We start from the raw sequence: 12931 nt of genomic DNA on the forward strand, positions 1-12931 counted from the left end.
CTGGCTCATTTTTTTTTTTTTTTGTACACCAAGTTTACTTTAAGTAATCTTAAATGATTATAACTACTCTCCTCTTGGAATCAGAATTCATTTATTCATATGTGAGTAATGGGTGTTAAGTCCTGTTACACAGGCTGTTTCCGGCAGGACTTTACCATTAAGCAAGATAAGCAACTGTCTAGAGCCCCAACTTATATGGCTCCTAATAGCTGTGATACAATGTTTACTTAAATATAATATTATGTTTCACATATCTAGTTATATAATATAAAATAATTTCCAAACCTTTTTTTGAACCTACGATCTCTCCTCCCCACACACAACAGATATATGGAATCTTCCATTGTTTGATTCTAAATTGGATAACAACTACCGAAACACAATTAATTGTATCAGCCATTTTACCCTGCGAGTTAACGTTAGCTAAAAGGGGTAGTAACAAGAACGAAAAGTAAATTATGTTTGTTGAAGCACCGTCAGGAATTTCACTACATTACGTGTTTGCTTTTGGTGCACCATGTTCTCATTGATGAACAAAGGCTGGTGTTTATACAAATGTATAATGACTTAGCAGAGCTGCAGGCACAGATCTGCTGGTGCTAAGGAGCTCACGCGAGTTTACCTTCGTTTCCTTAGCAACGACCCTAGTAACGGCACAAGAGTTATAGCCTATGTCAACTTTGCACAAGCAGTTACAAAATGAGTTCCGACAGGAAGAAAAGGAGTTTTATTGATAGCGTACCACCAGACCCACCGCCGGTAAGTTTAGTAAACCCCAAGAGCAATAATAATCGTAATTGTTAAAATATCGTACGGCAATGTCGTAAAAGGTAAAGTCTGCAAAGCCTTGAGTTAAAACCGTGAAGAGATTGACCAGAGAGGACTGCTTTGACTGCACAGACTGACGTGTTTTTGAGGCTGCAACTGAAAACCTGGATGAACTGACTGACTCTGTGGCATTATCCGTCCGTTTTCTGTGAGGACATGCGTGTGCCAACCTATGGCACATACAGCAACAACAAGCCAATGTTTTACAGATAATAAGAGGAAGCTCATGGAAGTGGGGATACACTCCTGTAGAGGCAGGCCAAGAATAGACTGACAAAGAAGATCAAGGTGGCGAACAGAAACTATGTTGAAAAGCTGGAGAACAATTTTTCTGCTAGTGACGGTGTGGAAGCCTTGCAGGAAGCTTTCCCCACCTACTGAGGAGAACAAACAACTGGCAGACAGTCTGAATGCATTTTATTGTAGGTTTGAAAGACCCCCCCCCCAGACAGCCTGGATACCTTCAGGACATCCTTAAGAGGAGGTGAGCAGACTCTTCTTTAGACAATAAACCAGGAAGCCCACAGGTCCAGATAAGGTCAGCCCCCCCTATCTGAAGGCCTGTGCTGACCAACTGGCCCCAGTCTTGACCCAAATCTTCAACAAATCACTGGAGCTGTGTGAAGTTCCATCAACCCAACAGGCCAATTGCTTTGATGTCTGTATAAGAGCAAAGAAGTCAGTAGATGACACAGTTAACACAGGACTGCAATATACCCTGGACCACTTTAACAGCCCTGGTACATACACACAGCTTTTGTGTGTGGATTTCAGCTCCATCATTTACAACACCATCACTCCAGCAATTCTGTCCTCCAAACTTTCCCAGCTCTCTGTATCCCCCTTCATCTGTCAGTGGATCACCAGCTTCCTCACCAACAGAACACAGCAGGCAAGGATGGGAAACGATACGTCCAGCATATAAAAAAACAGTACTGATGCTCCTCTGCTCTTCTCTCTCTACACAAATGACTGCACCTCAAGCGACTCGACTGTTAAGCTCCTCAAGTTCGCAGACAACACAACTGTTATCGGACTCATCTGAGATGATGATGAGACTGTGTATCGACAGGAGGTTGATCAGCTGGTGCTGGAACAACATTGACTTTATCCTCAAAAAGGCTCGGTCGTGGATGTATTTCCTATGACAGCTGAGGAAGTTCAACCTGCCACAGGAGCTGCTGATTCAGTTCAGCAATGCTGTCTTTGAGTCTGTCCTGTGCTGCTCCATCACAGTGTGGTTTGGAGCAGCCACCAAACAGGTCAAGAACAGACTGCAGCGGGCAGTAAGAACCGCAGAAATTGGTTCTCCCCTCTAGCAGGCACTAAAGAGCTCTTCAAAACCATGAGACACGAGAACAGTTTCTTTCCTTAGGCTATCACACTCATTAACATCTAACCTCATACATACTGATACATTGCTGCTTTCCCGGCTACTATATACACTGGACACACTAACCCAAAACAAACACACACATTGCGCTTTAAGTACACAAGTAATTGTGTTGGAACTGCCACACACACTGCGCCTGGGCCTGCCTTCTTTAGGCCGTTCTTATTTTGTCAGTATTTTTATTTTATTTGTCATTTTCAAATTGTCTGTGTTTTTACTCCTTGAACGTATCCTTGAGAGCAACCAATGACCAAAGCAAATTCCTTGTATGTGTTAGCACACCTGGCCAATAAATCTGATTCTAATTCTAATTCTCACTATGATCAAGACTGAAAAATGTCTCTTGATGTTGTAACGTTATAACCGTCCCTGACACTGAGCAGATTAACAGATAATTAATGTTAGCTTGTTAATTCTGTTAATGTTATAGGTCTCCAGAAAGCAGCCATGGATGGATTTAAAACCTTCATTTTCCCTGTACCCCCCACTCAGCCAGAAATCTCCAGGAGCCGAGGCAGCTGTGAAAAGTGGGTAAAATATTTGATTTGCTAAATATTTTTCACTGTGATTACAAAGCCCAGATAGTTAGAACTGAAAACTAACTTTAGCGGTTTACCTTGGGCAGTTGTCATTAATGCAGTATTCTCTGGCAACTCACATGAATGGAGAAACACCATCACTTTGGATTTGTCTGCATTTAAAACCATGACTGAACAATGTTAAAAGCAGACTGTAAAAACACTAAGGCCTGGGCAAGTGAAGACGAGTAGTAACAACGTTCTGTGTTATCGACATAAAAATTATACAAGGCATTTTAGAGGTTGTCACACAGATTATTAATATAGATGGAGAATAAAATTGATCCTATGACTATCACTCCTTTAGAGAACCAGCCATTTGGAAACACTGTTCTGTGGTAGCATTGATTCTAATGTAGCTAATGTGTTCTCTAGGAGATGTGCTGAGCGATGGGACAGACAGTAGACCAAGTAAAAGTTATAATGACAGAGACCAAAACCTGCCCCTGAACAGAAAGCCAATGGAGATCCCTGGGACCTCCAAGAACCGCAGCAGTACCCTAACAAAATTCAATGAAAAGAACAAGAATCTTCGTCGAACTCTTGTTAAATTATTTTGGTGAGTTGCAGCAATTTTATAGATATGATATTTTCCATTTGCTGTATCGTCTTCTTTTTCCTTTATGGTCTGACAGGACACCTAAACAGGAAATAATGGTGATTTTCATTTCTAATAAAAAAAAAAAAAAGGAAATATTTTTTAAGGTAAAAGTGCCATTTGTTCTTCGTTCTTTTTAGTCAGCAGGAGGAGGAGGATGGCAGCCCTCCACAAACTGTTCCTCCTAAATTTACAGCAAAGGATCGCAGTGAAGTGGTAAAATGAAAACATTATTAACCTACATTATATCAAAGTCCCTCTTTTGTACAGAGAAATTACCTGAGAACATTGCGCCATCATTCTCTCTTTGACACAATCTTTTGAGAACACTTGATATGGTAGCTTTGTAACCACTGTTTTGTTTGTAGTGTTTGGAGTTACTAGGTATGTCTCTTTCTTAGTACAGTCTTTTGTCTTTAATAATCAGTGAAAATATATCTCTAGCTCAGGTACACAACATAGAAAATGAATCAGCTTTGAGCAGTGGAAAAGTAATATTTACATGCTGTAAATTACATATTTTGCCTTTACCATTGCTGAAACTTATTTCGGCACTTCAGAGATATAATTACTACATTGAGAAAGGGATAGACCTGGAAAATGTGTCTCCTCTGGACAATCTGTGGCTGAAGAACATTTTGGCAATGGTCCCCTGGCATCTAAAGAACCTGACTACGCCACTTGAGGCACTGGTTGATGAGATCAAGGAGGACTACTTGCACAGCATCAAGACGGCAATCTGTATTTATTTTTGTTACCCCAAAATTCTCAGGAGATCATTTGAAATTCATAACAATGCTGAAACAAAGTTTTATTAGTTTTAATATTTCTTGTTCGTGATTGCAGTGAAGTATACATTCCGAGATTCAAGAGTACATGATGAAACAATAGAAGATCTGGCCCCCCACAGACTTGAGTAAGTCATCGGGATGTGATGGAGAATATTTAGAACATAGCATAGTTATTTCGCATACTGTCATTGTCTGGCCAGACCACATAAAGAATCCTTGTTTTCTTTTATGAAAATTAATTTTAAACAAACTGATCAGAAGCCTTTAGAATCATATATTACGCAAAAAAAAATATTTTATCTTTCATGGTTAGATTGGAGGTTTTGCCAAAGCCTTGGCACAAATCGTTTGTCCTTGCACAGAAGAGTATAAGAGAGAAGCTTCACTCCATCAACCCCACCATGCTGCAAGTGCTGTACCTTTGGCATGTCTCCTACAAGTAAGTGTGTATGATTCATGAGTTTGGCTACATCATTTTTTAAAAACCATAACAAAGTTTTCATTAACATAAAATGGCGTTAGATTGAACATATGTTATGTTTTTCTGTTTGTAGCATTACTATATTATACAATACATTCTCTTGATAATACTATAAAATTGCTATAGTGAATTCTTGTTCATCTGCCATCTTCCTTTTACAGAAATCTCCGTCTGATAGATGTAGACGAGTTCCATAGTAGAAAAGAGTCTATAGAGCTGTCTGTGTTTCAGAAAATTGTCACCAGACATGTTGAAGATGCCAGAGGAAGACTTCTTACAAAGTGAGTCCACATTATATTCAAGACAGCTGTGCTTAGATTAGAAATGATTATTCCTTCTGGAATAAATGCACCGGTGTATTCAATAGAGGTCAAAATTTAATGACAAGCAAAAATATTCTTATATTGAACATTAATAGTATTTGAATAGTAGTAAATTCAAAATTCTTCTTTTAGTAAATCAGAAATGTATGTTGCTGTTAACATTTCAACAAATACATTGAAATTTGTCATCAACATAGGACTTTTATTGGAGTTCTCTTGAACTTTAAAAAAAATCGTATTCAAGTAAAATCTAATGATTTGCGCTGCACAGCTGAGTGTAGTTCAGTGGGCCTGGGACATTGCTATCAAACAGATTTGCCTGTGGCTTCTTAGAAAGCTTGAAATCAGCAGCCGTTGAGGGATGGTAACAAAAACGTTATTGGTGTAGATGAACTGCACTAATCTGTCTGATCAATTATAGTGATCCTGTATGAATTAAAAGGATGTTGTTTACATGTACCCCTTGCCTGAACATTATCTGAGATTAGAGTTTTCTCTTTTCTATACCAGCTGGATCCCTGAAGTTCAAAATATTTACTACCAGGGGTGCTTACACAAACTTGTGCCTGCCTCAAGCAACAAGGCCAAGCTACTGTCTTTCTTCAACTGTGCAGCTGCACTGATGACGAATCAGCTACAGAATCTTGCCATAGATTCAATGAGGGACTATACAAACCTAAATTCCCAGGACCTGGTAAAAGACATTACTAGCTAATATACAGAATTTTTTGAATAGTTGAACAGATTGTGTTGGAAAAAACTAATCCTTATTTGACCTAACAGATGGCATTTGCAAAATTGTTCTTTTTTCTTCCTCGATTTGGTTTGCTTTCTACCATTTGACCAGTCAGATAAAGCCCACAAGCACCCAGGCTTTGTTCTGCATCTGATCCTGGAGGACAAGGACATCAAATTTGAGCCTGAGTTCCAACTTTATGAAGAGGCCATTCTTAATGTATATGAGTTCATGATCAGATCTGTCAGCTTGGTACCTCGTGTGGAAACCAAGCTTTGGGTAAGTGGGTAAATAGAAATATGTGTTTGTGTGTGGTGTCTAAAACTAATTGTATGTACTGTAAGTGAGGTTACTAAATTTGGTAACTGAGGTTCCAAGGTCAATTCACTTTTCTCCTCATAGGTATGATGATGTTTCAAAGTGACAGTGATGACCATATTTATTTTAATTGTGTAGAGTACAAAAAGAAAGTCGTTTGTTTCTTGTTTCTCTGCAGAATATACTATCCTATTTATTTCCAATTCTTCTTAATGAGATGCTTGACAGAGATGAGATTTATGAATTATGCCTCCTACACAGTAAATGAAACACAAGACGTTTAGCTAAGAGTAGATCACAGGCAAGGATTACTCTAAGGACATTTAACAGTTAAAGGAAAAATAAAAGTAAAAACAAAACTTATTTTCTTTACTAGACAATACAATACTAGTGTGTGTAAATATAATATACACACACAGTGGAGTTTGACGCACTATGCATTCAAACTCCGCATGTGAACCATCAGTTTGACACAAATTAATAAGATTTAAAAAATTAGAACACGTAATTGGTGTTCCAGTACGAGTGACTCAGCATTTTATGAGCAAGTGAGATTAGCGTAACTGAAAGTGTAGTTGTAGTGCTGACAGTTCAGCCTCTCTCCTGTTTGTGTTGGTGGGGTGGGGCACAGCACAGCTCCTCTGGACAGCAGGCACAGACGCAGCCCAAATCAGTTGAGACATTACTGGAGTTAACAGCGTCTCGATTATATATGCAATAAATTTTGACAGGTAAAACGACTACAAAGTGGTTTATTAAAACACCCATTAAACAAGTATAAACTTGGAGAAAAATGGTAATGTCAGCTTTTCCCATTGTTTGAGCATATTTTTTCGAATAACTTAACCGTCATGAAGAGGCTAAAACAAAAGATGCATGTATGCACAACTGTTCAGTCTAATTTACCACATATTATCTTAAAAGTGAGCAAGTTCAGGTGGACTCTGTAGCTACTGCTCTCCAGCACACTCCCTCTACCAGCAGCTCCTGTAGTTTTCAGTCTGGTTTTACGCAAATGTTTCTCTTCCTAGCCGTGCTCTCAGTTTGAGAGCTTTCTTAAGCCCATCATCCTGCCAGAAGTTCTTGAAACCCAGAAGGATGAGGTGCGCAACATGTTCTGGGCTGCGTGTGTCAGGCCCAAAGAGTACATCTGTGAGTATGACAAGTTTGCCCCACTGATATCCAGGCAGGCAGATGAAGATGTGGAGCAGTTCCTCAGTGAGCAGCACTCATTTCACGAAATCCTGACGGAGGTGGTACACTACCAGAAACTTGCCGACCAGATCCAGTATACATTATGCAAGGTATTTCAGCAAGCTGGCCCAAAAGATATATATATTGTATTCATGTTTTAGACAGTTACCTGCTGTTGATATCTGAACAGCTATAATAATAAAATAAACAAATAAGAAGAATTGCAAGAGTAGAATATTTCTAATTGTTTATCAAAATACAAAAAAAAGGTCTCATATAAGGTAATTACAGCAAACTCATGCAGTCATTTGAGTTCATTGGAAAGATGTAAATGTGTAGTTAACTAACATGTCTTCAATTCAACTCTAGTAACAACTATTATCCTCCATAGAACAATTTCTAATGAATCCAGAAAATTAAATTCTGCAATTATGGCTGGTTATACGTGTTTAAAAGTTTGCTGTATTATATTTCTATTGTGTTAATAACCAATACTGTGGGCTTCAGGTGGTACGTCTCGGCATATTTGAGGTCCAGTCCCACAAGCTTATCCATTCTCTCATCGAGCGTGCTCAGAAGCTGCAGCAAAAACTGGCTACACGCATGTTGAAAGACCATCAAGAAATCAACAAGAAGTCAGTTGGTTTACCCTTTTCACTTTTTTAAAACCCAGCAAGAGCATATTCCCTTTAATCCACACAAACATTTCAAAATGCAGCTGAAGGAACTGTCCATGGTTTAAAATTTGACAGGCATTAACAGCAATTTCTTTTCGGTAAGCACTGCTGAAATATGCGTAGTGGAGCTCCAGAGTTCAGACCTTAGTTGGCTACTGTAGAGCCAACACAAATTATGCAGGTCAAAGGGAATTCATAATAGTAACCTTTCTGTTTTAGATTATCCATTAGCTCTGTTGGCCTCCATCCCAGTGGTGCTTTGTAGCTCCAAGCCATGCCATAATAAGATTGTAAATCTGTAAAACCCTTAATATATTTCAGTGAATTAATGGTCTCCCTCTCACAGGCTCTGCGAAGAATTTGAGAAGATTGCAGAAAAGGCATTAAGCACACCACCTGACACACAGAAAATGATGGAACTCAAGGTAACTGCCCCAAATTCTTGTAACATAGCACAACTTATTGCAGGGTTTTGGTCACAGTTTTTTAAAATGAAGAATTCAGACTCGGGTATTAAATTCAAAACCTTTGTCTATTGCTGTGGTGGTAGGCGCTTTTGTGAAAGTAGTTTTAAGGTTTTAGACTTTTACTTTATTCTTTATAATTATACAGTAAATGAATAAATGATGTTGCTCTTTGTCCCCAGGCCTACATTAACAAGGTGGAGACCACAGAGATGCCACTGCTAGAGCAAAGGCTGGCAGACTCCATCACGCAATTGTGCTTCCTGTTGGACTTTGTCGACCTTTCACCATCAGAAATGAAGCTTAATGCACAAACCATCCAGTGGTTTGAGCGCATGCCATCCATCTTTAAAGAACATCAACAGATAATTATGGAAAAAACAGAGCAATATCAAAGTGCACTCAAGGTCTGTGTTTCTACTTTATCTTTTAGTCAATTGTTGTCTATTCAATTCTATTGGATTGAATCTAGGTACTTTTTAAACTGTGGATTAGATAGTTAATGTCAAGGTAAAGTGAACAAAATAAGTGTGTTATCTGTACTTTACACTCTTTCCAGTTGTGCCGTGAGCGCTTTATGGAAGAACTTGAGAGCTATAGTGTCCAGGTGGAGGAATTTACGAACTTCGGTGAGCTGACTGATCTCAGCATGTACTTGAAGAAAGCCCAGAGCCTTAACACTAAACTGGAGTTAGCCCTCGGAAAGGTATAGTACATCAAGGCTTTATTGTTCAAAAGTATAGGACTATAGGAGAAAAGTCAACTAGTAATCTGTAGCAACAACTGAGAAAGCATATAAAAGTGACAGCAGACCAATATTCGAGTTTGTCATGCAGAAAGAGAAGTAATGTTGTAATTAAAGGATTTCAGAATTGCTTCACATTTTTAATTAAAGGGCTGTGAAGGTTTATATTTTGCTAGATATACATTCGACGGTTAGCGAATTACAGTATTTCTGTGAATTTTAATCTTAGTATGTACTTTAAACGATTAACCTCTAGAGGGCAGCATTGGCTGTATAAATAACTTATCCACGCAAGCTGTAATGGGTTTTTTCATGCACTTGTCATCTATTCATAAACACTAATCTTCTTATTTACCACTGTTCATTGTATGTCTTTGTTTGTTTATTACATTCTTTCTTCTCTTCAAACCCTTCTACCACTTGGGAAAGATGAATGATTTCAATTTAGAGGAGGAGGCCTACGGCTGGCCTGTTTCCCAGTACCCACAGCGGAAGAAGATTGTGGACAAGCTCACACCTTTTCTGCGCCTCTATGAGACAGCAACTGATTTCCTGAACCAATATCAGCATTGGCTCAATGGGCCACTTTCTTCTGTGAATCCTGACAAGGTACAAGCAGTGAATACCTTTTTTATTTATTACATACAAAACAAACTGAGGTAACACATAATTGAGGTAAAACATAGGTCTGATTTTGAATATATCATTATAAAGCCCTCGTTTATGACATGACATGTTTTACATTGGGATGTTATGGGGTTACTAGGAAGACAAAATAAAAAGGTCTATAAAATATTAATTATTTATTGCATGGCCAAACATCCATTTACTGGGAAGACCTGAAAAGGTCTCATGAGACAATTCATTTAGACAGTTATATTGCATAAACTTCTTTAAAGATGCAATGGAAATTGCTTTTGTTTTACTGTAGCACAGTGAATGGCTGGAACATTGTGAACTTTTCTGAGTCACTTTAACAATTTTAAAATTACAACAATTGTTTTAGGTTTTATTGCTTTGTTTTTTTTGTATTGTGTTTCGCAAGGTGAAGATGTCTTAGAATGTATAGAAAGTTTGTTCGGTTTCTGACATTAAGTGCAGCTCGTATGCTCTTAAAGTCTTTCTGAAAACAGGTGCACATTACCAGGTCCTCTAAGCAGAGTTTCTGAGCACTCTCACTGTCTGTAAGGAATGTTAAAAACCTGCTTATGACAGGACCAGTACAGAGTCTAAAGTTAATGATTCATTTGAAATGTTTTATGTTTTGAAAGCTCTGAAAGCTTTCTTTCTTTCCCCTTTTTCTGCTAAACTCGTTAGCTATTCCACTTACATTAACAGTAACTTTGCAAATATGTTAAATGTGGTATCACCTGTTGGAAACATTTCTATATCTCTGAATATAGCAATATACACTTCTTTGGGGTTTTTGTCAAATCATTTTGTCATCGCATAGTGTAACAACCACACAGAAGATAACTTTTTATAGCCTTTGTTTAAACTAAAACAATATTTAATGCACAGGAGCCTAATACCGTATTAAAATATAAATAGGCATTAGCAAGATATAAGAGTATATTATATAAGAGTAACACAAGGTGGTTATAAAAAAAATGTAAGTTCAGTCATTGCACTCTACAGGTGATACTAATAAGATAACCATGACTTAGTTAATTAGTTAATCAAGCCAGTTTTTGCGACTGCCAAAGGGTAATACTATGGCAGTTAATTGTACTACCTAATACCTTTTTGACTGCTACAAACACATATTTCACCCAAGCAACCACTTCTTGCAATGCCACAATAACCATGTAAAACACCATAACAATCACCTAGTAGTCATATGATATCTATTTATTGACTAACTAAAACAGCATAGCAACAACCAGGCGTCTCCGCAGCCACTTACTGAAACATCATATCAACCACTTAAGCTGCTGTTATGTTACCACATTGGTCAATGCATGTGTGACCACTGTTTTCTGCAAAATACTTTACAATATGCTACTGCTACTTTTTTCTTTCTGCCTTTCTGACTCAGCTGTATAACTGAATTCTGTCCATTAGCCCATCTGAACTTCTCACTTGGCTTGTCATTAGTTCATAGCAATTTTAAATGTTTATGATGTTTATATAATAGAAAAACATATCCACGTAGGTAGAAGGCGATGCTGGCAACTATTGGCGTACGCTATACAAGCTGGAGAAAGGCTTCACGGAAGTACCCAAAGCCCAGAACATAGCCACCACTATCAAGGCAAAGGTGGAGGAATTTAAGGAGGACATTCCTATGATCCAGGTAGCATTCTAATAAAACAATGGAGACGTCTGAATAACTTTGACTTCAGTTGTTTGGTTATGTCACAACATGGAAAAAAATTATGGTTTATTTATTTTATTTATTTATTTATTTTATTATTTATTTGTTTATTTATCTTTCTAATAAAAGCATTTGTATTACTCTTCTGTACTTCATAGGTGTTATGTAACCCAGGCCTGCGTGACCGCCACTGGGAGGCCATGTCCAAGGTTGCTGGTGTCTCCCTGCAGCCAGCTGATGACCAGGCCTGTGTGGCTCAATTCCTGTCCATGCAACTGGAACAGCACCTGAGCAGCTTTGAAGGCGTAAGTGAGGCAGCAAGCAAGGAATACTCCCTGGAGAAGGCCATGGAGAAGATGGGAAGTGAGTGGGGTGACAAGGAGTTCAACCTCATTGCCTACCGTGAGACAGGCACCTATATCCTTTCATCTCTCGAAGACATTCAAATGCTGTTGGATGATCACATTATGAAGACTCAAACTATGAGGGGCTCACCCTTCATTAAACCTTTTGAGGTGGAGATACGGTAAGAAAGAACAACATTTCCTACTTTGATTAGTCTGTTTACTACAGAGGAGAAATATTTACAGACTCAGCATATTTTACCAGTCTATGCATCACTTGATGCAAATGCAAATGCAGATGTCTGCCCCACCACCCTTACGGCTAATGTAAACTCATTCAATTTTTTTGAGCCAAAATACGGCACCAAAAAGCAGTACTGATTTCTGTCTAAATGGACTTGGATTGCTGGTCAAACAGTATGGTGCCATATGAAGACCTGAAATGTTTGTCTGTCTGGGCACTGTAGTTAAAATATTCTCTGTGAAACCTGAAAAAACATGGTTGTTTTTCAGTTGTTATTTCCCACGTGCTATCCAAATGATACCACTTCCTCATCTCATCTTGCTGCCAGGCACAGCTTGACACAGGATTCCCTGTAGCTTATAAAACTTTTTATGCTTTACTGGGCACGATGCTAAAGCAGTTACTAAATGTTAAGTTTTTAATTAATTTTTTGTAATATACTTTGTTATGCCAATATTCAGCCCTTGTATGCAAGATAATGCAATAACACAAATTGCTTTGCCACTAGTTAATAATAATGCTTGTCATTAACTTTAGTGAATGGGAGGGCAAGCTGCTACTACTTCAAGAGATCCTGGATGAATGGTTAAAAGTTCAGTCCACTTGGCTTTACCTTGAGCCCATATTCAGCTCCCCAGACATCATGGCTCAGATGCCTGAAGAAGGACGCCGTTTCAACACTGTTGAGAAAACTTTTAAAGACATAATGAAGCAAGTTTGCCAGGTAAGCTGTTTGATTTCATTTTTATTTTTTTGGGGCTATGATTTTATTTTTACAGCAAGATTCAACAGTGATTAGAAAGGCCATCTTTAATAGAGAATGTGATGTTTCATCACGCCGTGTTACATGGACACAGGCACCATCTTGTGAGCTTGCTACAGTTGTTAGAATGGATTACC

At 38.3% G+C, this 12931-nt stretch overlaps 1 protein-coding gene across 2 annotated transcripts in view; it reads left to right on the plus strand.

Annotated features, from left to right (window-relative positions):
• Positions 1–593: 593 nt before the first annotated feature.
• The window catches only part of dnah7 (dynein, axonemal, heavy chain 7), a 63083-nt gene continuing 50745 nt past the window's right edge, over positions 594–12931 (plus strand). Inside the window, exons 1-19 of one of the 2 annotated variants that reach the window (XM_067515905.1) lie at positions 594–759; positions 2652–2748; positions 3175–3358; positions 3538–3613; positions 3958–4138; positions 4244–4313; positions 4502–4627; positions 4831–4950; positions 5503–5686; positions 5840–6007; positions 7078–7350; positions 7748–7875; positions 8264–8342; positions 8564–8788; positions 8941–9087; positions 9556–9735; positions 11282–11422; positions 11602–11969; positions 12569–12755. In XM_067515905.1, the coding sequence (XP_067372006.1) occupies positions 700–759; positions 2652–2748; positions 3175–3358; positions 3538–3613; positions 3958–4138; positions 4244–4313; positions 4502–4627; positions 4831–4950; positions 5503–5686; positions 5840–6007; positions 7078–7350; positions 7748–7875; positions 8264–8342; positions 8564–8788; positions 8941–9087; positions 9556–9735; positions 11282–11422; positions 11602–11969; positions 12569–12755 (2994 nt within the window). In that variant the 5' untranslated portion in view covers positions 594–699. The remainder of the gene's footprint in view (positions 760–2651; positions 2749–3174; positions 3359–3537; positions 3614–3957; positions 4139–4243; positions 4314–4501; positions 4628–4830; positions 4951–5502; positions 5687–5839; positions 6008–7077; positions 7351–7747; positions 7876–8263; positions 8343–8563; positions 8789–8940; positions 9088–9555; positions 9736–11281; positions 11423–11601; positions 11970–12568; positions 12756–12931) is intronic. The other variant, XM_067515904.1, reaches the window with a different exon arrangement.

The sequence above is a fragment of the Channa argus genome, chromosome 9 (genome assembly GCF_033026475.1).
Source record: "Channa argus isolate prfri chromosome 9, Channa argus male v1.0, whole genome shotgun sequence".
NCBI classification, from domain to species: domain Eukaryota; kingdom Metazoa; phylum Chordata; class Actinopteri; order Anabantiformes; family Channidae; genus Channa; species Channa argus.